At 43.8% G+C, this 25,302-nt stretch overlaps 1 protein-coding gene and 1 pseudogene across 11 annotated transcripts in view; both read right to left on the reverse strand.

Moving 5' to 3' along the window:
• Positions 1 to 25,302, reverse strand: part of bcorl1 (BCL6 corepressor-like 1) — a 43,343-nt gene that overhangs the window by 7,065 nt on the left and 10,976 nt on the right. For 3 of the 11 annotated variants that reach the window (XR_012595676.1, XM_074649432.1, XM_074649431.1), the window contains exons 1-9: positions 24,314 to 24,531; positions 9,710 to 9,794; positions 7,036 to 9,609; positions 6,629 to 6,761; positions 5,875 to 6,315; positions 3,640 to 3,863; positions 3,120 to 3,386; positions 2,870 to 3,036; positions 1,468 to 1,613 (exon numbers count right to left, since the gene is read on the reverse strand). Coding sequence is in view for 10 of the 11 variants with exons in the window: in XM_074649432.1 (XP_074505533.1) it covers positions 1,468 to 1,613; positions 2,870 to 3,036; positions 3,120 to 3,386; positions 3,640 to 3,863; positions 5,875 to 6,315; positions 6,629 to 6,761; positions 7,036 to 9,609; positions 9,710 to 9,715 (3,958 nt within the window). In the remaining variant the exon portion in view is untranslated. Of the gene's footprint in view, positions 1 to 1,467; positions 1,614 to 2,869; positions 3,037 to 3,119; positions 3,387 to 3,639; positions 3,864 to 5,874; positions 6,316 to 6,628; positions 6,762 to 7,035; positions 9,610 to 9,709; positions 9,795 to 15,154; positions 15,473 to 22,867; positions 23,127 to 24,313; positions 24,639 to 25,302 lie in introns of those variants that run through there. The other 8 variants (XM_074649426.1, XM_074649424.1, XM_074649425.1 and 5 more) reach the window with 6 other exon arrangements.
• Positions 4,415 to 5,265, reverse strand: LOC141775890 (small ribosomal subunit protein bS1m-like; annotated as a pseudogene).

The raw sequence follows: 25,302 nt of genomic DNA on the forward strand, positions 1-25,302 counted from the left end.
ATGAAAATAAATCACAAAGCTAAAGACAGAATGTCGGTGTGTTTTTATTTGGGTCCAATATGACGAGCAAGAGGAAGTCTTGCGTGTCAGAAGTTTTCGCAGGAAGCCAGACTTGTAATTAATCACTTTGCCCGGCTCGGTTATGGAACGAGATCGATCACAGCGGAGGAAATTTAAAGCATTTTCCTTAATCAATCATTGGAGTTCATTAATTGAGAAATCATTGGAAGCTTTTACAACACAGAATGCATGTTTTTCTTTCTACTTATCCACAGCCAGTGTATTACCTACAGTAGATACAATAGTACAGCTTGGAGAAGCAGACAGGAGTTACACAAACCGATCACGGCAGCGGTAGACCAGCAACCTCCGTGTTCTGCGACGTAAAATTACAGATTTTTTCAAAGGAGTCTGGTGGATTTGGTAAGAGCATAGATGGATACAACGGCTTCAGTTCCCCGTCGAAAAAAGGCTGTCTGACAGCAAGGTAAAGTGGTGAAAATATTCTAAATATAGCGTACAGTTAAACTGATATTATTCTTTTTAGGTGGCTAAAAAACATTTTGATGCCGGCCTCGTCCACAGCAGCACATCGCTTTGCTTCCATGCGGTAACTCCTGTCTGCTTCTCCAAGCTGATGGCGTGCCAACCGTCATCTACTGTAGATAATACACTGACTGTGGATAAGTACCTCATACAACCCCACTTCAAAACACCTGAAGTATCCCTTTATGTCTTACTGATTTCTATTTAGTAATATGAGCATATTGGCGTAGTCATGGGTGAATCATCTGCTCTCTTTACCGTAACTTTTTTCTGATCATTTTAAGAAGGGATGACTCTGCAAGGGGGAAATGGTGAAAGAATGAGAGGACTGGATGGATGAAGAGCTGCAGGTGACGAGTGCTTGCATCAGTTTGTGTGAGCTCAAACCTCCAAACACGTCATCAACAAGGCGAGCTTCACCTTTTACTGCGCTGCTCTTGTCGTATATAAAAAAAAAAAACTTGAAGGCATCCAGCAACTTTAAAACTCCTGAATGTTTCCTTTCACTAGGACAACACTTTCAGTTTTTGGACAACCAAATTCAGCTATAAGACCGACAGCAAGACAGTCTGTCAGTCTGTCAAGCCTGGTGAGGATATAACATTTTGTATTTCTCATGTATGCTGCGTGCAAGCTGTTTATCGCTCACGTTGCCAAATGTGATGTAGTGGGAATGGGCACAGGCTTATTAATGTGTTGACACACTGCTTGATGGGTGGACTGTTAAAAGTTGGCAAAGACAACATGTCTCATTTCAATTAGCTTTATTATAGCCTCTATGCTGTGTTGATTATTGTGTCTGAAGTGTTTGTTGATGATGTGAAAAATGAATTTAGCCTGAGGTAAAACAGCAAATGTGTGTATTTATATTTAACTACTGTCCTGATGGAAAGAGGAAGTAAATAAAAAAAGGTGAACTACCTGTGAGGAAGGTCTTCATGCTCGGGCTGTGTGCCAGTTTGACCGGAGTGTGTCCAGAGTAGGTGGCCAGCGTTGGGTCAGCGCCGTGGTTCAGGAGCAACCAGACTATAGGCAGGTTATCGCTCGCTACTGCGTCGTGAAGGGGCCTAAAGAGAGAACAAACAAAACACAAAACGCCCTTTAGGGGATTGTCCCAACTTTAGGCCGCACCTGAATCCGTCTGCAAACTTGTTGTATATATGGAGTATCATGGATGTACTATAGTAGTATTTGTGTAACTGTTATTGTATTATGAGACAAACTGGAAATGTAAATATGCTTAAACAGGCGACAGGTAGTGTTACCACTTCAAAAAACACCATCACCAAGATATGTAAACAGAATATAATCTTCACTTAAGGGCAGACACTAAGCAAAAACAAAGCTTTTCAGGCTATTTTGCTTCCATAACACGTCTTCTTTCAAACTAGTGGGAAGAAAACATTTACTTTACTACTTCTCCTTTCTCCTAAATTCACCAGAAGTTAGTATTACATGACGCCGCATTTGCATATTTAAACATTTCACAAAAAATTATTGTCTTGATGCAAGTAATCAACTGGAGAAAACTGGGTTTCATGGTGATATCTATCAGTTAAAATGTTTTACCTTATTCTACTGTAGTGTCTTCAAAATGTATGGAATATTATAGTCTGTATCTTTAAATGCCGTTTTCTCAAAGTGAGTGTCTGAGCCAGAAATCTCCACTTCAGTAGCACTTACATACACCAAACTGTCCAGTTTCATTCCTATCTATATTCTGAAGGTTTTTACAAATGGGTTTGTTCATATATCATTCATAGCCTGGTTTATAGAACATTTTATTCCTAAAAACATGACAGATTTTTCTGATTAATGGAGTGATAAAAAGAGATATCCCTCCGTTAAAACCTTTGACTCTAATATGTCAACAAAATGAAACATGGCTTTATCCAATGCTCAGATTTCTGTTCGGGAAATGTATTCAAATTAGCACATATTTAATAAGATAAAGCCTCATTTGCATATTTAAACATGAAATGTCAGAAAACTTTTAATTCAAAAATAATTTTCTTAATGTAAGTAATCAACTGGGGAAGTTTCATGGTGATATTTATTAGTTAAGTTTTTTTACCCTATTAACCTGGGGGTGTCTCCCCTTTATCATAAAATAGTCAGTGAGGACGTTCAACAAGATGATTTTTGATTATTTTTCATATTTGTAACCACAAAAAATCTACATTATTCCATTAAGAAATAACCTCCATGCTCAAATGTGTTAGAAAGGTTACACCCATGATAATACTTCCATCAGAAAAAATAGTTTTTATAGATTCAACTAACTAGAAACCACAACTGTAAATTGTGCACCGTGACGCCTCACCGTGTCCCATCCTGGGCGCTACAGTTGACGTCGGCGCCGTGTTTCAGCAGCATCTGGACAATCTGAGTCCAGCCTCGAGAGGACGCCTCGTGGAGAGCTGTGTAACCGGCATTATCGCGCCGATTCACCTCCCTGATGTCCTTTTCGAGACAGTACTGAACTACATCCTGCAGGACAGAAAACTGTGTCACATTATGATTCAAACTCTCTCATGTTAGCAACACTGCACAAGTAAACAGGTGGATTTTACCTGATAGCCCAAGCGTGCAGCGCGTTGCAGCAAAGTCTCCCCGGCGTTTTTGTTGACAATCAACCGACGAACCTCCGGAGGAACGGCCCTTTTGGGTGGAGACTCTGAGCCGCTGCTTCTCCCCGACGAGCCTTTCTTATTGGATGGACATGATGGCAAACCTTTCTGAGTGGGTGGGAGGCTTTCTGTTCTTTTTACATCAGCACCGTCATCATCCAGGGCCAGCGAGGCAGCACGCTTACCCAAGCTGCTGCGTTTGGTCTTAATCTAAAATACAGATTTATTGATCAGAGCAGTGTGAAATGTAATCTCTTGTAATGCATCGCCAAGTTCCACTCTTCAAGGACTTGTGCAGCATAAAACCAGCTGCTGTCATAAATGTGACAAACATAGCATTTATCTAGCCACAGGGGGGCACTGTAAGCTAATATATTCATGGCACATTGTACTTTATTCCCATCAACCCTGCGTGGTTTGAGATGTACTGTAATCCAACAAGCAGCCTCAGCGAGTGTCCTACCTTCGGCACCTTCGGCTCCTTCGGCTCCTTCGGCTCCTTCTGCTCGTCGTTGTCACTCAAGTGCTTGCTTTTGAACTTCCTCTTCCCCGAAGGCTTGTCGTTGCACTCTGGAGATACCTCGCTCTCCTGGTAGCGGACCGACCCCGAGCGAGTGAACGAGGGTCTCCGTGTAGGATGCTCTGGACTGCAGGCAGTGGGACTCGGACACTGCTCCGCCTGTGGATCTGTGATGATAAATTGGAGTGAAGGTTATGCAGAGTGGTACCAAACAGATGAACGCAGTCAAAAGAATCCACAAACAATCACCCATCTTATCTTTCATGTACTGACGCCGTTATGGAGCAGCTTCATACTCTTGCTCATCTGCCAGCCCGAGCATGGAGCATGGAACATTTTAGGCGCCGACATCAGACAGCACGGTACTTCCTGAACCAATGGCCCTTAGCTCAGCCATTGTATCTGCTGAAACTGCTGCCTGTGAGCTACTCTGCTCTGCTTTTTGCAATCTTGTGCTCAGGTTTTGCCATATTCCTTATGATGCACATCTTATCCACATCAACAGGTACCTGACATGGACATGACACACAGTCGGCACCTCAAGGATATAAACTGCAAATTGCATATACATGTATATGCTGTCTTCATAATAATTGATGTTTGTCAGATGTTAAATCTATCTTAATATTTTGTATTTGTCCGTTATCCTATACTGTATAATGTTCTGTTAAAGAATGTTAAATGCTCCTGAAACGCCTCGCTTGAAGTCCTGCCATTTCTTCCGTAACGTGGTGATGTCACCCTGTAACACATTTGCGTAATACCTGCCTAGCGGTTAGTTTGGCACGTCCTCAAACAAAGCTAGTTAGAGCGGCGGTGAAGCGGAGCACAGCCGATGTGAGGAGAAGTAAAGCATTTGTTTTAATATTAAAGCATGCAAACATGTTCTAGCAGAAACCCAAAATACAAGCATGCACCTGGAAATTAATACTATTCTATAACTATCCATAATTTTCAATATCATTTAAAGTTACTATAAGGAACTTTCATTTTGTGTTGATTTTGGCGGCCCCTGTGGACAACAGTGGTAGTGTTTCCATGAGCACCACCGCCTCAAGTCGTAAAGATCTGCAGCTGCCAGACTCCCTTTAGAGAACCTCATTTTACTGACAGTCTGCTCCGCACAGTCCTGGTTCTCCTGTGCCTCCCTTCCCTCCAGCATTACAGCGTGCGCCTCCAGCAGCGTGGTGTTGGCTCCCAGGAAGCGGGGGGGGAGCTCCAGGTCCTGCAGCCACATATGGACCCCGCTGCCCCGCTGAAATCGATGTACAGGTCGTCCTGGACCACGTGAAAGATCCTCCCGACCACCACCTCGTCTTTGGTCGGTCTCATCTGGATCAGCGTGGTGAAGCTCTGCTCCTGGTCAGACGAGGAGACGCTGCCGGGTGCCGAGCTCTCCGCCTCCCACCGGAGCTCTGACTGCAGGTCGAAGGCAGCAGCGCAGCCAGATCTGTGTCTGTCCGCGGAGGGCTGGTCGCTGCCGGAGGCCCCGCTGCATTCTGAGCTGAAGGAGTTTCTGGTGAACCGTAAAGTGTTTCGTCTGATGTCGCAGGGAATCGGACCCGATGACGGGCGTCAAGAAGAACTATATAGGAAAAGCCAATTTTCTCGCCGATAGCCTCGTTTGCTTATGTAGGTCATGTAGAGGTAACAGTATTGGCTTTGAGACTGTTTCAAAACTAGTTAAAAGTTCCTTGTTGTAACTTTAATCTGACAATTATTTTCATAATTAATCAATTAATGGTCTATAAAATGTCAGGGGGTCCAAATTGACTTCTTCAAATGTCTTATTTTGTCTTAAAAACAGTGCAAAATCCAAAGATATTCAGTTTACAATAATATAATGCAGAGAAAAGCAGAAAATCATCACATTGGAGAAGCTGGAGTTAGATGTTTGGCATTTCTGCTTATCAAATTACTTAAACGGTTAATCAATTATCAAAATAGTTACTTAATTGACAAACATTTTCTGTCAATCAGCAACATCAATTTTCATTTCAGTGATGGATTGTATAAAAATACTAAGAAGCTGCTCCAATCAAACTTTAACAGATTCATACTATAACTTTATAAAGAGTTTTTATCATGTCTCTAACTAACAGCTGCACTTTTGATTAAAGCTTGGGCTGGAAACTGTTAATTGAAAACTTTACTGATCTCTGGAGAGAAACTGCGTACCTCCTGGGACTCCGCTGTCCTGTCTCAGGGATTCCTCAAGGTGCTCTCCGTCTTCCAGCTTGTCTTTCTCAGTGATGTAATCCCCGGTCTGATACTTTTTGCTACGACATCGCCGGCGTTTCTTAGGAGCGGGTGTGTCGCCCTCTGTCTTGCCCTTACCCTGAATCACTCGCTCCGGCAGGGGGTTTGAGCGAGGCCTCCCTCTCGGACGGCGGGCGGGTTGGGTGGGAGTCACGGGGGGTGACGGGGAAACTGGGGGAGGAGGCATTTGTGGGGGTGGAGGGGAAGGCGTTGCAAAGCCCCAGAGGTCGAGTCGAGCCTCATCGGCTCGCCGTCGTCCTCTCCTCAGTCTTGGGAAGGAGCTCCCTGTAGCGTCAGCCTCCTTACGACTGAGAGACGCGGGAGTCTCTGCACTCTGAGCACTGCCGCCGCTATCTGTAACTGATTAAATCATATTGGATTGTTATACTCAGACAAGCTTCCATGCATAGAAGTATGACAGACATCAAAAAATGGCATCCAGACAATATGTGTGACATTTTCTGTCTGCTTCACACGTAAACTGCCACCGAGACAGACTATTTATCTCCAGAACTAAAGCTATGAGAGAGTAATCTACCTGTAAGCTCAATAAAATGCTACATGTCTGACACAACTGGAAGCATCATTAAATTTGTGATAGATATTAGATATTTGCCCACACTGTGAGAACTGTTCAGGGCTGTAAATGTCACAGGATTGTAAGAAACAATACCTGATTTGGTGCGGGTTGGCTGCTCAACCTTGTTGGGACCGATCTTGTCCCTCGGAGTCGTCTCTTTACTCTGTGGAGAAAGTTTCCCCGCCGACGAACTCTCCTCCAGCACAGGTGCACACTGTTTCTTCTGCTGAAATACACAGGGGACACAGTGAGCACGCAGCATTCGATGCTATTGATCACAAAGCTTTCATGGTGACGGAGAGCGTGCAACAGACTCACAATACGCTTTTGAAGGTGAAATCATCAGTCAGATTCATATTATAAAAGGAAGCTCTGTATCGCCAGTCCAATTGTTAAAATCTTGATGAGATTGCTACGATAAGATATCTCCATAAAATTCAACCAACGGGAAATAATATGAAAAGAAGAAAAATATTAAAAAAGGGACTCAGATAATTTACCTTCTTTTGACAAGACACTTTGGTTGGCGTGTTCTCTGCATCTTGCTTTTTCTTTCTTGCAGCCTTCTTTGATGAGTCCGGTGGTGACTTCTCCTTTGCTGGCTTCTTAGGACCGGTTTTCTTTTGTTTGACGGCAGCAGCTTTGGCTTTGGTCGGCGACTCCTCTTTGGTTCCGTTTGTTTTCTTTTCAAACTTGTCGCCTCCCGCCGCACACTGGCCTGTAAGAATGGACGCGACCATGCCCTCCAATTTGTCACCGGGAGGACTGTCTGACGCCCCACTTTCTTTCTTCAACATTTCCCCCTCTAACACCTGGGCCAGCTTGCTCTCCATCCTGTTCCCATTTGTTGATGCATTGGTCCCAAAGAGAAGGCCGGCAGGCTTCGAGGAGCCTTGCTTCGCTTGTAGTCCCGCATGTTCTCCCTGGCTGGTGTTTAACTCTGTATTATTCTCCAAAAGCTCAGCGGCGTTCGCCTTTTCGTGCCTCTTCATAGCTAGAGTTGAATCTCCTTGAGGTGGCCCACCAGCCACAGACCAGTATGGTGGGTATTCAAAAGCATGTTTGGATTGGGTCGGGCTCACAGAGAGTGGATTCAGAACATCGGCTTTTCTTGAAGCAACAGGTGAGGCTTGAGCGTTGCCCTCGCCCGTCGGTGCTGTTGTTTCGAGAGCTTGCTGCTTGACGATGGACGCGAGGTTGGACAGGGGAGACTTCATTCTCTCCCACTTATCGTCCTCGGGTTTGGACGGGCTGTGATGGGCACTCTGAAACTTCGATCCCTCTGTAGCTGTGGCGCCCTTCGTCTTTGGAGATCCTTGTGTGTTTTTTCTCTGAACGGGTGAGGCTTGATGCAGAAGATGAGGTGGCTGCTGCCAAGCTGGAGTGACGACAGTGGTGGAGTACGGCACCGCTGCTTTGCCAGCTCCAGATTTCTGATGAGTCGGAGCGCTGGCGGAGCTCGACAGGGCGGTCGTTAGGGCTCCTTTAGAGGGACAGTTCTTAGTTATGGCTGTGCTGGTGTTTTTAACATGCTTGACACTGTGAGCATGCTGGTTGCCCTTCATCAGACAGGATGGCTTCTTTCCCCCTGAGGCCAGATGCTCTCCTTGGTCGATTATAGATATAAACTCCTGCTTCGCGAAACTCTGAAACTCATCTGCAAAAGCCCCTTTTCCGTCTTTGCCCCGTAGAGTAGAAGCCAGTATGGGGCTCGCCACACCTACATACGTTCCAGGGATGTTTTTTATGGAGTCTTGTGGAGATCCCTTACCCCAGGTTGGTTTGGGCTCTGGGACCAGGTGATTCTGAGGCCTATTTACCTGCTTTTGATGGGATCCATTTCTGTGGGTGTTGGGTAAGATCGGGTATTGCACAGCTGAGCTATAAGCTGTAGAATGAGCCCTCTTTGAGTTTAGAAAATCTCTCTGATTCGACTCATTATTATGAGGCTCAATCATCGTAACTGGAGGGTCATTTACGCATTTTGGACGTTTCGATTTAGCCGATAAATCAAGAGGTACATCTCTCGGTTCAACAGAACAAGCTGTGTGGTCCTCTGAAGCAGAGGGAGGTGACGTTTTCAGAGAGCCCGTGGTTGTCTTGTCTATGCTGTTGCCTTTGTCCACATGGTTCAGCAGTCTGCTCTGAGAGGTGATGCTGGCCAGCGCAGAGCCACAGCAAATGGCAGCAGTGGGAGACAGCGTGTAGCGGGTGGGTGCTGCAGGAGTTAATGAAGGGTGCTGCAATGGTAGGGCAATAGCTGGTGAGGCCACCACTGAGGCTAAAGATTTATGCTCTCCCACAGATTTGGCGTTTTTATTAGATGAATGGTTAGATTTAAGTTTTGACGACGATGTGGCGGCTTTTTTCTCTGCTGCCGGAGTCCGGCCCACCGAGAACGGGTAGGGGTAGGTCCGCAGGAGAGGTGTCCCCCCGACGCCTGAGCTTTGAGGCTGGATTTCTTTCTGAAACTGACTGGCTGTGGCTTCCCTCAATGCTGCAATCTGACCCAATGCTGGTGGAAGAGTGATTTTACAAAGTGGAGAGGGGAAATTAGTGGAAGGGAGGAAGGCAACAGGCTGGACTGGTTTAAACATAGTGGTGCACTGAAACCCAGGTGGAACACTTTGCGCAGGTTGTGTTTGAGGGTGTGATTTCTTACTGGAGGTCACATTGCTGTGACAGGGGTTGAGCGAGTCCTCCCGGCTGACCTTTACGCCACTTGACCACTGAGGAGCGGGGAAGACCCCGGCACCGTCAGCCTTGAGTTTAGGGGCCTCTGCCCTTTTGTCTGCTCTCTTCTCTGAGCCGGCCGTCGGTGCATTGTTGGGCTGTTGAGGTGGAGAAAGCTCAGGGCTGTGGTTGTAATTGCTAGTATCCAGGCAGGCTTTCGCTGTCTTACAGTCTGTTGTTGGAGTGGTCTTGTTTTGCTGACTGAGGGTAACATCTCCTCTAAACTCAAGGGGTAGCGTCTGGGGGGGATTTCCCACCATACTAGCAGACGCTTTATTTGGAGCACTGATCTCTCTGCTCACCGTGCCTCCATCCCCTACATTCATTAGTGTAGGATCCACCTGAGTAATAAGAGAAGATCATGAGGCCAGTGTTAATTAGATAAGAGAAAAGAACGCTCTAATCTAGTAATCTAACTGTAATGTAATAAAAAAAAAATACCTGCATAGGTGTTTCTTTAACACAACATGCCTCAGGGGTGGCTGAGTCAGTCAGGTGAGAGTCTTCCTTGAAATACAGTGATATGCTGCAGAATACACAAGAAAAACAACACTTAATGTGACCGTTGTTCTGGTTTCAATCACAGAAAAGACTTTCATTCAATCCCTCATGAAGGAATAAGACCAACTCTATGCAACAGTAAATGATTCAGAGAAACCAACGTTGGGCAACTGAAAAGTTCCTTTCTTAGAGACGGGCTAGGAGGCCAGCTATGTTACAATTTCCTCAGAGCAGAAAGACGATTCAGGGTAGCAGAGAGAAGTGTGGTAAACTGAAGAATGCATTTGTTCTGTTGTTCCCTTTGATTTTATTTGCTTGATATAACAATTCGTCAGTTTTGATCCATCTGAAGAATGAATTATCTTTACTAAAAAATAGGATATTCAGTGAATGAAATGAGACCTAACGCATTGCAACATGGACGCGTTGTGAGCCAACGGACCCCTGGCAGAGACACGTAAAAGTACACCGTCTCCACATCGCCCCCTTCACATTATTCGCAGCCAGTCTGAATGCGTTCTCCGCTGTATTTTGCAGATTAAACTTAACTCTAAAGTTCTGTTGTTGGTTGAATCTATTTCGCTTACACTGGAGATAAAGAGATGCTGATCTCAACACATATCCTACTAAACACTAAAGCATACAATACGAGATATTATAGTAATTCTGTGATGCAGGTTGTCTGTCTTTAAGCAGGGATATTCTGCTGTCAAACATATCTATATTCCTTACTATTTTAAATGTGGCTTACTGTAGCACTGTGCAGTTGTTTTAGGGGGGGAAAAATAACAAAAATATAGCACAAATATATATTAAATTAGACTCTGTATGAGCAAATACTCAACATTAAAGGGTGGGGGGAAGAAAATCGATTCACCTTTGTATCATGATTTTTTTTTACGATTTTGAAATCGACTTTTTAATGCCAGAATCTATATATTTACTTGTCTATTTGGAGGTAGAAGGAAGTTAACGCAGAGTATCGCAACGTCATATTCGCACAGTTAAGTATGGAAACACATTGCGAGGAAAAGCAGAGCTAGACATCACGGCTAAAGCTGCATGCTAACTCTGTCATGGACAGGAAACGTTATCGTATTGCGATAACGTTGCGATCAAGCCGGCCGTCACTCTCATCTCCGTGGTCAAATTCAATGCTACAATTGTAGAGCACCCATATACTGACATTGGAGCTGACCGTGGATGGATAAAGAGATGAGAGAGCTAGCGTCAAACTTGGCGAAGTAGCGGAAGTATACGTGTGACCATAAATATATAAATATCTATATATATGGAAATAAGATAGATTAATTGGATTATATTCACCAGAAGTATAAAACATTACATGTCCCTTATAAATTAAAAAGAAAATCCCTCTAATTTGTGAGGGAAAAGCCTTTATACTTTGATTTGACTGATGTATTGACTTCAGGACATCTCAGACTACATACAAGCTGAAGATCAAACATTTTAATGTATACATTTAGATATTTTCCAAAGTAAAACTCCCTAGAAGTGTATGATTCAACTTTTTCCTATGATGTAGTGTTAAAAAAGTTAACAAAAATCGCATAAATCATAATATCGAATTGCAATACTTAAAATCACAATACATATCGAATCGGCACCCGAGGATCGTGACAGTATTGAATCGGGAGATAGGTGAATCGTCCCAGCCCTAATAAAGGGTCAGGATAGAAGAAAGTGAGCATCCCCCTTTGCCCTATGACTTCAATGACAAATGCTTATAACAATCAAAAAGCAGAGAGTCTTGCTTGCGCCCTATGACCCCCTCGGGCCCTCGGTGGACCCACCCAGTGATCCATCAATGAGGCAATCAGCTGTGACTGCTCAAATGATCTGTTATTAGTGGGCGGCAGCCTCAAAGCGTTATGTGCTGATCGGAGCCGTGCACTCTGATGAAAAGTGGAAGTGATATCAGAGGTTTTTTTTCTTATCTTATTTAATCACTTGTGTTTATTTCAGTTTTAATGTGGGTGTAGTGTGATCTAAAATTAGACGTGAAATTCCACCTATTGCTGTTGAAAAGTCACACATCTTCACAACAGAATTCATTCATAATTCAAGATTATGATGAATAATAAGCAAACAGTTACTCTGTCCTGATATATAAACATTTGAAATACTCTCATCTATACATGGGGGACACACACAGTCCCTGGTAGAGGTGAGCGCAGGAGAGCGCATCTGCAAGTAAATGAGACGACTACAGAAAAAGGACTAGGCGGAATCTATGTCAAAGCTTTTGGGGGGGAATGGAAAATGTTTCACTATGGAGTCAGTGAAACATAGCGACTATGATGCACGTAATGACTGACACACCAATCTCTGCTGGAATCTGCGAGCACGGACTGAAAGAAGGGATCCAGCGATGCAGATATAGCGCTCGGTGCTCAGTGAAGGAGGGTCTGCATTCATTACCCTACAACAGTTGCTCACAGCTAGTTTGTCTTTGTGCTGCTGCTGCTGCTGCTGCTGCTGCTGCGATCATACATCGGTCTGCTCCGCCACTACATTTGCATTCATCAGCTCTGATGTAGGCCACTAAAATGTATGCAGTAGTCCGGCACACACACACACACACACACACACACACACACACACACACACACACACACACACACACACACACACACACACACACACACACACACACAAGCCGTGGACACCAACCACCGCACAGACAAAACAAAGTCAGGGGCTGCGTTGGAGAAAAACAGCCTCAACGAAACCGGATTATTCTGTTGTGTAGCCCCCCCACTTCAGTTCAACCGCTCAGCCTGCACAAAAGACACACGTCCCAATGTCATATTTGAAAGGAAGGGGGAAAAAAAAGTGCATGTTGTGGGAAACAATGTATTGTAAATATGAGCACGGGGGGGGGAAACTCCAGAGGAGCTCCGGGACGCTGGAGATGGCGAGCAGTCACCATGATGAGAGAGGATGGCAAACCCTCTCTCTCAGGTGATCAAACACAAACTGCACATCTTCCTCTATAAATAACGCAACACAACGTGGATGGAAACGTGTCGAGATGAAGGGCAGATGTTTTGGACATTATCATATAGCAAGTGACCGGAGAGGAGAGGGCGAATGAGGAAAAAGTACCAAGCAATAATAGATTTTAACTGGTCAAAGCAAGTGACAGGAGAGGAGAGCTGCGTCAGGAGTCACACATCTCCAACTGATATAAGGTATAAAGTCAACATCAATGCACACAGAAAACACACAGAGAGAGACAAACAATGCATATCTCTATAAAGCTAAAGACAACGTGGATGGAGATGTGTCGAGATGAAGGACAGATGTTTTGGACATATCATATAGCACGTGACTCCAAGGAGAGGAGAGCTGCGTCGGAGTCACACATCTCCGACTCATATAAGGTAAAGTCAACATCAATGCACACAGAAAACACAGAGAGAGATAAACAAACAACTCCACCCAACAAAGTGGACGTTTCTTACAAACAAATAATCAATTCCACACAGAGAGAAACTGTGCTGCTCTGACAGAAACAAAGTATCCAGCTGGACAACTACCAGTGTGGATGACACAACTTATTACGCACGGTTGTGCTGCCACCCAAAAAAAGGGGGCAAACAAATTACGCACAACCACCAAAAAAAGGGGGCAAACAATATATTTATATATATAAGAAGATACAGCAGCGCATTTACTTTCTTCGCAGACTCAGATCATTTGGAGCCAGTAGCCAGATTATTTTTCTATTTTTCAGTTCAGTGATTCAGAGTGTCCTGTTGTACTGCAGCACAGCCTGGCTCAGTAGTCTATCTGTAAAACTAAACTTTATAACCAAATCAAAATCTGCGCGAAGATCATTGGCCAACCTGCGACAGTCTCCTTTCAAGCAGCTCACAACAAGAGTATGCTCCGACTTGCCAACAGCATCTCTTCTGATCCCTCACATGTTTTAAATGGGGAATATCAACTTCTGCCCTCTAAGAGGCGATTCAGAGTCCCGACTGTACATTTAACCTGCATCAGGCTAAAGAACGCTTTTGTCCATCAGTCCATCTTGTTGCTAAATAATAATTAATGTGCTCCTAAAGAAAATCCAGAGGACAGATGGTAATGTTGTAATGGGTTATGTATGAATAATGGTGATGTGTTTTGTTTTTTTTGTCTGATGGGTCTTCTATGGTATCAGTATGTCTATTGGATGTGTACTTTTTCTCAAACTGAGCTGCCTATGGATGCAAAATTAATTTCAGTGCAAACTGACAATAAAGTTGTATCGTATTAACTTTTCTCATGTCTTGTAATTATTTTAGTGGGGAACATCCCGTATGAAGCCACAGAGGAGCAGCTGAAAGACATCTTCTCTGAAGTGGGACTTGTTGTTAGCTTCAGGTGAATGGAAGAAGAAGGTGTACGGTCTAAGACCGGCTCTATATATAAAGCGTCTTGAGATACAGCGTCTTCTGTTGTGATTTGACGCTATACAAAAATAAATTGAATTGAATTGAAGGTGCCATTCAATCTCTGGTTACTGTAAGTTAGCCTTCATTATTGTTCTGTTAAGTGGAACTATAGTGAGGTTACAGCAGAGGATGTTACACGGACTATATTATACTCTGAACCAACCTCACTATAGTTCCACTTAACAGAACAATTATAAAGAGTGTTTCTCCTATTAAATACAAACCCAACCTTGTGCACCTGTACTTGTCTGTCTGTCCATGGTTAACAGTCTATTGGATGTGTACTTTTTCTCAAACTGAGCTGTCTATGGATGCAAAATGAATTTCAGTGCAAACTGACATTAAAGTTGTATGGTATCGTATCGTAAGAACGTTTTAGTCCATCTTGTTGCTAAATATTAATAAGTAAATCCAGAGGACAGATGATAATGTTGTAATGGGTTATGTATGAATAATTGTGATGTGTTTTGTTTTTTTGTCTGATGGGTCTTACTTGTCTGTCTGTCTATGGTAACAGTCTATTTGTATGTGTACTTTTTACTCAAACTGAGCTGCCTATGGATGCAAAATGAATTTCAGTGCAAACTGATAATAAAGTTGTATGGTATATTTAAGTCCTCTGTGTCCTCCTCCTCCTCCTCCTCCTCCACGGGTAGCCTCGTCTCCAGCTCTCTGCGCAGCTCATGGTTTACATGTTGAGGCAGGCTACTGTTATTTATCCCCGGCCGACCTAATGAGAAGTCTCTCCTATCGGCCCTTTCGGTGGACACACAACACACTCACCACCGAGCCTCTCCTCTCCTTCCACCCTCCTTTAACCCTTTAACTCTCTCTCTCTGCCTCAAAATATGGAATAATCCCCGAGCTAATGAGCAGAGCGAGATAAAAAAGATGTCAAATGACACAAACAGTTACGAACCAGCTCGTCCAGATGGCATGTGAATGTGAACGACGTGCAGCAGAGCAGAGCAGAGCACGACTCGGATCCGGCCGACGCGTCTCCAGCTCCGGCTCCGGCTCCGGCTCCAGCCTCTCGCCGCTGCGCTGCGCGTCCGCTGCTCGGTGCGTCCGCGGCTCGGTGGCTGCTGCTCGGTGGCTGCTGCTCCACTAATCTCGACGGTTTTCGGTTCTAAAAAGTCCGGGAGGGGGGGAGGGAGAGAGGAGGAGGAGGGGAGGGTAAGGGGGGGGTCGTCAAGACAGTCCGTTCCTCAGTATCTCCAGTCTGCTTGGAGAGAGAGAGACTGGAGACTGGAGAGAGAGGAGCGCTGACAGCATGGGAGATGTAGTGCGCGTCTATCCACGCCCAGGATTAGACGCTGGAGAGGCTGGGAGGGGTGAGGACTGCAGGTACCGGCATGCAATGCAAGCTTCTGCTGCTCAAGGGGAGAGATGGGAGGGGTGCGAGAGGATCGCGACCAAAGAGTGTAACGGTGCACTAAACTGAAGAGAGGCTTAACCAAGTCATAAACTGGGTTTTCTTGCAACCAAAAGGAGACTGAATGTGTGTGTTTGTGTGTCAGGTCAATTAACAGAGTCACAGCAGCAGCAGCAGGGGTGATGGTTGCTAAACGGAAATTGCCAAAATAATACACACACACTCATACACACACAAAAAAAAGGAGTGGGAGAGGTTTGGGTCTGTTGCAGGGGAATTAACACGAGGAGGAAGCAAGAAGACTCCGGCTGCTGGAGGCGCTCCAGTTGCTGTAAGCTGCAGACTGATGCTGCCTGGAGAAGAAGATGGGATGGGGGGAAACACTAAAGCCTCTTCTCATGATTTTTTTTGAGTGCAAAACACACAACTATGTGTTATCTTTCTATACGTTTTTTGGTCACTTGTGTTGAAGCCTTAAATGTCTCTAAACTATGGTGTACAGTCTAAGACCTGCTCTATATATAAAGCGTCTCGAGATAACTTCTGTTATGATTTGACGCTATATAAAAATAAATTGAATTGAATGTGACTTAACACCTGATGAGGTTTAGCTTCAGTTGTGTAAAAATGATCTCACTTGTGTTTTCCCTTTACTGAGACTGGCTTATATGATATGAGCAGTGATATTATGAATCTGTAGAGACAATATTATGATTCATATATTTGCCTCCAAATCCTCACTATCCCATCCATCCATTATCTGTAAAGGCCCCGACACACCAAGCTGATGGTCGGCCGTCAGACGGTCACAGTTTGGGGCCGTCGGTGAGCGTCCGTCGGCCGTGTTTCTTTTTTTTCGGGGTGTCCCGCACCGTCGGCTCGCATCAGAGGTTTTTCCGCCGGCAGAGCTCGTCGGTGAGAGAAATCACACACTTGGCGGTTCAGCTTCAGTGCACGAGGAGAGAAAGACGAGCAGTGACGTGACAACTTTACTCCCGTGGATTCATGTTGAATATTCCCCTCATTCGTTATGATTGACAAGTTCCTTGTAGTGTCCCCAGCTTAACCGCTTATCTTATTCAGGGTCGCGGGGAGGCTGGACCCAGCTGATATTGGGGAGAAGGGCTGGAAACACCTTGGACAGATCGCCAGACTATCACAGGGCTGACACACAGAGACAGACAACCGTCCACGGAGGAAGCCGGAGAAAACCAACGCTAACACGAGGAGAACATGCTCCACACAGAAGGGCCCCAACCAAGGTTTGAGCCTGCGACCCTCTTGCTGTGAGGCGGCCCATCCTTACTATTCTTTACTGAAAATATCAAAAAACAATTAATCCAAAATAAGACAACTCGTGCAGTGACGTGACAACTTTACTCCCTTTGATTCATGTTGAATATTCCCCTCATTCATTATGATTGACTATAACGTGAGCAGACAACATGATTTTTCATAATTTCCTTGGTTTGTCCAGGCCTGAGTTTCGACGGTGCGAAGACATTTTTTGTCGGCAAGACCACTGATGATCACTGATTATGAATATGGACAAAATGAGTGACACTCACTCTGTTCACTGTCATTCACGTCTTGCAGTGCAGTGTGTCAAAATCACATTTCCTGTTATCACCGGGTCAGGTCTTAACTGGATTCATGCACATGGTTTCCTACAGAGAAGTGGGCTGGAGATGAGTTCAAACCAAAACTACAATTTGGCTTTCATTTTAATTTTGAGTCCTTATAGTTCTCTACCAGACTTTACACAAAATCAAGACAAGCCGTTCATAAAGACAATAGCCTTCAACCTGTAGGCCTACTGAAATAATCTAAACATGCTTCACACAGCAACTGCACTGACTTTAACACAGCAGAAAACAGACAGGCTATTTTATAAAAATAAGCCATTAACAACCAAGAAGATAAAACCGCTCTGAAGGTAATATGATACAAAGACACCTCTCATAGAGGTAATATCATATTTACATCATTATGTAATTTGTATGATTGAATAAAATCTACTTTTACTTACAACTTTTTCTATATTTTCACTTTGAAGGAGTGCACAGTGAAACATGAGGTCAGCTTTTCCATAGTTGAAGTCTGACTATAACTTAAGAAAAACAAAGACCGAGCTCATATTTGTGTAGTGAATGACGACACATCTCCAACTTCCACTAACAGATACACCGGCGAACAGATCAAACCTGATCCACGCCTTCATCACATCCAGAATCAACTACTGCAACGGCATTCTTTACGACTCATCATCCAAAGTCCTAAACAAACTCCAGTACATCCAGAACTCTGCTGCCCGTCTGCTCACATCACCCCCGTCCTCCAGAACCTCCACTGGAGAAGATGGGGGGAAACACTAAAGCCTCTACTCATGATTTTTCTGAGTGCAAAACACACAACTGTGTGTGTTATCTTTCTATACGTTTTTGGGTCACTTTGTGTTGAAGCCGTGGATCTGACTTAACACCTGATGAGGTTTGGCTTCAGTTGTATTAAAAGAAATCTCACTTGTGTCTTCCCTTTACTGAGACTGGCTTATATGATATTAGCAGTGATATTATGAATCTGTAGAGACAATATTATGATTCACATATTTGCCTCCAAATCCTCACTATCCCATCCATCTATTACCTGTAAAGGCCCCGACACACCAAGCTGATGGTCGGCCGTCGGACAGTTTGGGGCCGTCGGTGAGCGTCCGTCGGCCGTGTTTTTTCGGGGGGTGTCCCGTACCGTCGGCTCGCATTGGAGTTTTTTTTTCTCCGGTGAGAGAAATCACTCACTTAGCGGTTCAGCTTCAGTGCACGAGGAGAGAAACGGATGTGAGGAAAGCAAGAAAACAAGCAAAGTCAAGAGGAAAAACATTTTTCATCTTCATCTCATCTGATCATTACAATACGCGGATATTTTCACAACGAAATGGCCATCTGGAATGAAGCTAAGTGGTGAGTGAGAGTGGTGTGAAAATAGTTGGCAAACGCGGATACGTATCATAACAACGGCTTTTGACGAATATGGACTACCGCGACCTGCTGGTGTGGAGAGTCATTTCATCTCGCGCAGGCGCAGAACGTACGTGGCAGTCGGCCGTTGGCTGTCGTCTTTGCGGTGTGTTCGAGTGCAACTTTTTGGCTGACACAAAGGTGACGTGAGGCGACTCAAAGGGTGGCCTTCGTCGCCACTAGTTCTTTGATGTCGGCTTGGTGTGTCCCCAGCTTAACTACTTATCCTATTCAGGGTCGCGGGGAGGCTGGACCCAGCTGATATTGGGGCGAAGGGCGGGATACACCGTGGACAAGATCGCCAGACTATCACAGGACTGACACAAAGAGACAGACAACCGTCCACGGAGGAAGAACCTGGAGAAAACCCACGCTAACACAAGGAAACATGCTCCACACAGAAGGGCCCCAACCAAGGTTTGTTGTGACCCTCTTGCTGTGAGGCGGCCCATCCTTACTATTCTTTACTGAAAATACCAACAAAAAAAAATTAATTCAAAATAAGACAACCTCATGCAGTGACGTGACAACTTTACTCCTGTGGATTCAGTTTGAGTATTCTAATCATTTATTATGATTGATAATAACGTGAGCAGACAACATGATTTTTCATAATTTCCTTGGTTTGTCCAGGCCTGAGTTTCGACGGTGCAAAGACATTTTTGTCGGCAAGACCACTGATGATCACTGATTATGAATATGGACAAAATGAGTGACACTCACTCTGTTCACTGTCCTTCACGTCTTGCAGTGCAGTGTGTCAAAATCACATTTCCTGTTATCACCGGGTCAGGTCTTAACTGGATTCATGCACATGGTTTCCTACAGAGAAGTGGGCTGGAGATGAGTTCAAACCAAAACTACAATTTGGCTTTCATTTTAATTTTGAGTCCTTATAGTTCTCTACCAGACTTTACACAAAATCAAGACAAGCCGTTCATAAAGACAATAGCCTTCAACCTGTAGGCCTACTGAAATAATCTAAACATGCTTCACACAGCAACTGCACTGACTTTAACACAGCAGAAAACAGACAGGCGTTTTTATAAAAATAAGCCACGAACAGCCAGGAAGATAAAACCGCTCTGAAGGTAATATGATACAAAGACACCTCTCATAGAGGTAATATCATATTTACATCATTATATAATTTGTGTGATTGAATAAAATCTACTTTTACTTACAACTTTTTCTATATTTTCACTTTGAAGGAGTGCACAGTGAAACATGAGGTCAGCTTTTCCATAATTGAAGTCTGACTATAATTTAAGAAAAACAAAGACCAAGTTCATATTTGTGTAGTGAATGACGACACATCTCCAACTTCCACTAACAGATACACCGGCGAACAGATCAAACCTGATCCACGCCTTCATCACATCCAGAATCAACTACTGCAACGGCATTCTTTACGACTCATCATCCAAAGTCCTAAACAAACTCCAGTACATCCAGAACTCTGCTGCCCGTCTGCTCACATCACCCCCGTCCTCCAGAACCTCCACTGGCTCCCTGTCCCACAACGGATCCAGTTCAAAGTCCTTCTCCTCACTCACAAAGCCCTCCATAACCAGGCCCCCTCCGACCTCACCGCCAACCTGCTCCACCATCAGACTCCTTCCCACTCCCTCTGATGCCGACCTCCTGTCCCAAACACTCAGAACCGAGCACCGGACCCGGGGGGCGACAGAGCATTCGCCATAGCTGCCCCTCTGGACCTCACTCCCCAAACTGCCTTCAATGTGTGATTTATGTGTTTTATATATTATGATGTTGTATTTACGATCATTTTAACTTTGTAAAGTGTCTTTGAGTTTCTTGAAAAGCTCTATATAAATAAAATTTATTATTATTACGATTATTATTAGGGGTGTCAAAGTTAACGCGATAATAACGCGTTAACGCAAATTCGTTTTAACGTCACTCATTTCTTTAACGCAACTTGCGTTTTTTAGGTTGTAGCGGCTGAGTTTAAAGCTATAATGAAGATACTGGCATCATATGAAACCAGAAAACCTAATGAATCCATCGGTACCAACCATGTCATACTAGGGTGTCGAGAAGGAGGCTAAATTTTGCCGAGGAAAAACTGGCATGGCCATTTTCAAAGGGGTCCCTTGATCTCTGACCTCCAGATATGTGAATGTAAATGGGTTCTATGGGTACCCACGAGTCTCCCCTTTACAGACATGCCCACTTTATGATGATCACATGCAGTTTGAGGGCAAGTCATAGTCAAGTCAGCACACTGACACACTGACAGCTGTTGTTGCCTGTTGGGCTGCAGTTTGCCATGTTATGATTTGAGCATATTTTTGTTATGCTAAATGCAGTACCTGTGAGGGTTTCTGGACAATATTTCTCATTGTTTTGTGTTGTTATTTGATTTCCAATAATAGATATATACATACATTTGCATAGAGCAATATATTTGTCCACTCCCATGTTGATAAGAGTATTGCACATTTTGAACAGATAAGAAAATAATCATGGACAATCATGCGATTAATCGTGATTACATATTTTAAATAGATTGACAGCCCTAATTATTATTAGTTCAGTCTGTTGAGGATATGAACATCAATTTTTTTCTGATTATCTCCTAAAGATAAACAGCCACAGGATGTTTACTCTCCTATTAATGCCCAAAATCACATTTTTGGAACAGTAGCAGTCGGCCTACAGGTTACTCTGCTGTAATGAGGCCACTTGTCTTACCTGATAGTAGGCCTGCTGTTTTACAAGGGTATCGACTCCTTTAGGCCAACAACTTTCCTACTTTTTCTCAACACTTGTGGTGGTGGTGTTGAGGAAATAACCGTGCACAAACACATACACAGCGAGGCTGACTCGGGAGAGTTTGTTGTTTACTACCGTGCACGATCTGTGACCACCAACCAACCAAGGCGGTGCAGGACAGAGATCCTCTCCATCCACTGGAGAGCTACGAGCTGCAAACTATTGCTCTGCTTCCCTATCTATCGCGGAGTGGATCGGTTTCAGAACAATATCTGTCATTGTTTTGAATTGTTAATTGATTTCCAATAATATATATATATACATACATTTGCATAAAGCAAGCATATTTGCACACTCCCATGTTGATAAGAGTATTAAATAGTTGACAAACCTCCCTTTAAGGTACATTTTGAACAGACAAAAAATGTGCGATTAATCATGGACAATCATGCGATTAATCGATTGACAGCCCTAATTATTAGTCATTCAGTCTGTTGAGGATATGAACATCAATTTTTTTCTGATTATCCCCTAAAGATAAACAGCCACAGGATGTTTACTCTCCTATTAATGCCAAAAATCACATTTTGGCACAGTAGCAGTCGGCCTACAGGTTACTCTGCTGTAAACTATTTCTCTGTTTCCCTATCTATCGCGGAATGGATCGGTTTCTGGACATTATTTGTCATTGTTTTGAATTGTTAATTGATTTCCAATAATAGATATATATACATACATTTGCATAAAGCAAGCATATTTGCACACTCCCATGTTGATAAGAAGATTGTACATTTTGAACCGATAAGAAATGTGCAATTAATCATGCGATTAATCGCGATTAAATATTTTTAAATAGATTGATATCCTCTGAAGATAAACAGCCACAGGATGTTTGCTCTCCTATTAATGCCCCAAATCTTGAAGCAAAATTAGAAATTTTGGCACAGTGGCAGTAGACCTACAGGTTACTCTGATGTAATCAGTTTTTTGGGGGGTTTTTTAATTGTTTTTTTGCCTCTTCCTGCACTGTATATTATTCATTTTTGTTATGTTGTATAGTCTTAAATTTCTCAAAACAAATAAATAAAAACAATAAACAAAAACTAAATTAGGCCACTTGTCCTACCTGAATCCTGAGAGCAGTGTAGTAGGCCTGCTGTTTACAAGGGTATCCACTCCTTTTAGGCCAACAAATTTCCTACTTTTCTCAACACTTGTGGTGAGGAAATAACCGTGCACGGAGTGGATCGGTTTCTGGACAATATCTGTCATTGTTTTGAATTGTTAATTGATTTCCAATAATAGCTATATATACATACATTTGCATAAAGCAAGCATATTTGCACACTCCCATGTTGATAAGAGTATTGTACATTTTGAACAGATAAAAAAAACCTAAACATAAACAGCCACAGGATGTTTACTCTCCTATTAATGCCAAAAATCGCATTTTTTGGCACAGTAGCAGTAGACCTACAGGTAATTAGGCCACTTGTCTTACCTGATAGTAGGCCTGCTGTTTACAAGGGTGTCCACTCCTTTAGGCCAACAAATTTCCTACTTTTTCTCAACACTTGTGGTGAGGAAATAACCCATGCACCCACAGCGAGGCTCTCTGACTCGGAGGAGTTTGTTGTTTACTACCGTGCACGATCTGTGACCACCAACCAAACCAAGGTGGTACAGGACAGCGATCCTGTCCATCCACCGGAGAGCTACGAGCTGCAAACTATTGCTCTGCTTCCCTATCTATCTGTCGCGGAGTGGATCTGTGTGTGTGTGTTCAGAGAGAGAGAGAGAGAGAGAGAGAGGGAGAGGGAGAGGGAGAGGGAGAGAGAGGGAGAGAGAGAGAGAGAGAGAGGGAGAGGGAGAGGGAGAGAGAGGGAGAGAGAGAGAGAGAGAGAGAGAGAGACTGTAACGTGCCCTTCGCCATTCGCTCAGTAATGGCTGCGTGCGAGCTGTAAGAATCGTTGGCCAAATGTGAAACTGGGGGAACCCAAAAAACACGAGAGAGAGAACCGTGTCGGTGCAAAAAGCAGCAGGAGTATCTGAAAGTGGGCAGCTGACACATCGCATTGTGTCTGAGCTGTGATCTGGATCTGGGGGGTAACCCGGAGACCTCCTCGACCGAGCCAGCTCCAGATATCCCGGTAGTGACCGGACCGGCTGCTCCGGAGCTCCACCACACATTGAGTTTGGCTTCATGTGTGTGTGGAAGCTGCAAACTTGTTATGCATGCAATTATAAATAAATGTGTCGAGCATGCATGCAGGGATGCAATGTGACAACTGCGATATATAGCACACAACATGAAGGTTGTTTATATCGAGGGCCTGATTTTTTGTGTGCAGAATCTTCAAAGTGGTCATCTATCTGTGACTCATATTGGAGATTATGGACCCTTATTTAGGCCGCCATGCTTTAACAGAGACGAGGATGTCCCGTCGAAGTTCACCTGGTCAATACTGGATGTCGAGGCTTGCAGGAGGAGCATGCATGCTGACTAAAAAAAAACACATTATTCTTCCATCTTGATGGTAGAAGTGATGAATTATTCCACAATAAGAGAAGGATGGGAGGCGATCACAGAGAAAAAAGGGTGCTTGTTTTCCAGGTTAATGCATGGCCCAGATACACATTAAATATCTGTAATGCATCACTTCATATACACACATATATATAGTTGGTGTGCATGCATCTACAGCCCACAGTCAAGTATGTCATGTCGACACACAACTTCCATATAGGCGACATGTGATCCTACATAACGACATCACTGTGTGGCTCCATGCAAGACACCCACAACTAGAAAATACACATATCCAGGTCAAAGTTTGTGCAGAGTTTTGCTCGCCCTCAGTCTGGTTGTGCAATGCCCCCTTTAATGCCCCCTGCTCGCCCGGAACGCCTTTGTTATTAGTAATCGCATGGTATTGCACCGTCTTACCTTGAAGCTCCGAGCCTGTCTGCAGTCACACAGCCCGCAACACAACACACACAGAGCAACAAGCTATTGTTGTCTGCACAGAGGCGTCCGTGTGGTGGATGTGGATGTGGGTTTTGTCCGGTAGGATGGAAACACTGGATGTAATTTTTTGGTTTGTCCTCGCGATCTTCCCTTATTGCCAGTTTTCGGTCTGCAGCAGCTGGAGATGAAAATCGCGCACCCTGGGTCCTAGCGCCGGGTAAAAGCCCTACAGGTGAATAACAAACACGCTGCTGCTGCTGCTGCTGCTGCTCGGTGGGTCTGAAAGCTTTAATTGCAAGGGGGACTTCACTGGAGTCTGATAATGAATAGTGCTTCTATAAAGGCAGAGTTTATATATACCCAAAGATTCAATAGATATTTAGATATTCTGCTTAAAGGACACTTTAAACAACTGAATAATGTCTTCAAGTCCAATTACACTGACCACAAATATATTGATGGTCTGCTGTCACTCTGAAAATGATCACACAATAGAACCATTTTTGTCTTTTTTAGGGGGGTACAGGGGGTCTTTAGGGGGAGATAGCAGGTCAACAATAGATGTCGCATAGAAGTGGTGTACATCATCTGAAAGCTGGGAACCTAAAGATTAATTTGAGATGCAGCTCAGCACTGTGTGTCAAGCTGTTCTAGTCATTAATAAGAAATAAACATGCATTTATTTATTAAAATGAATTGTAAAAGAGTATAAGGGCTTAGAACATTATGATGGAAGTATATGATGTCCATTCCCATGCTCTATTATGTCTCATTGGTGCTAAATTTAAAAATATTTTACCACTCGAGAATCAATAAAAAATGATCAATAATCAATACAATGAAATGGCTACTATGGGGGTTATACAATTGGGCTCATTGAATCCACAAGAGTCTCAGCTTTACAGTGATACGCTGCTTGCTTCTCGGTGGGTTTTCAAGCTTTAATTGCGGGGGGGGGGACTTCACTG

The sequence above is a fragment of the Sebastes fasciatus genome, chromosome 10, assembly GCF_043250625.1.
Source record: "Sebastes fasciatus isolate fSebFas1 chromosome 10, fSebFas1.pri, whole genome shotgun sequence".
NCBI classification, from domain to species: domain Eukaryota; kingdom Metazoa; phylum Chordata; class Actinopteri; order Perciformes; family Sebastidae; genus Sebastes; species Sebastes fasciatus.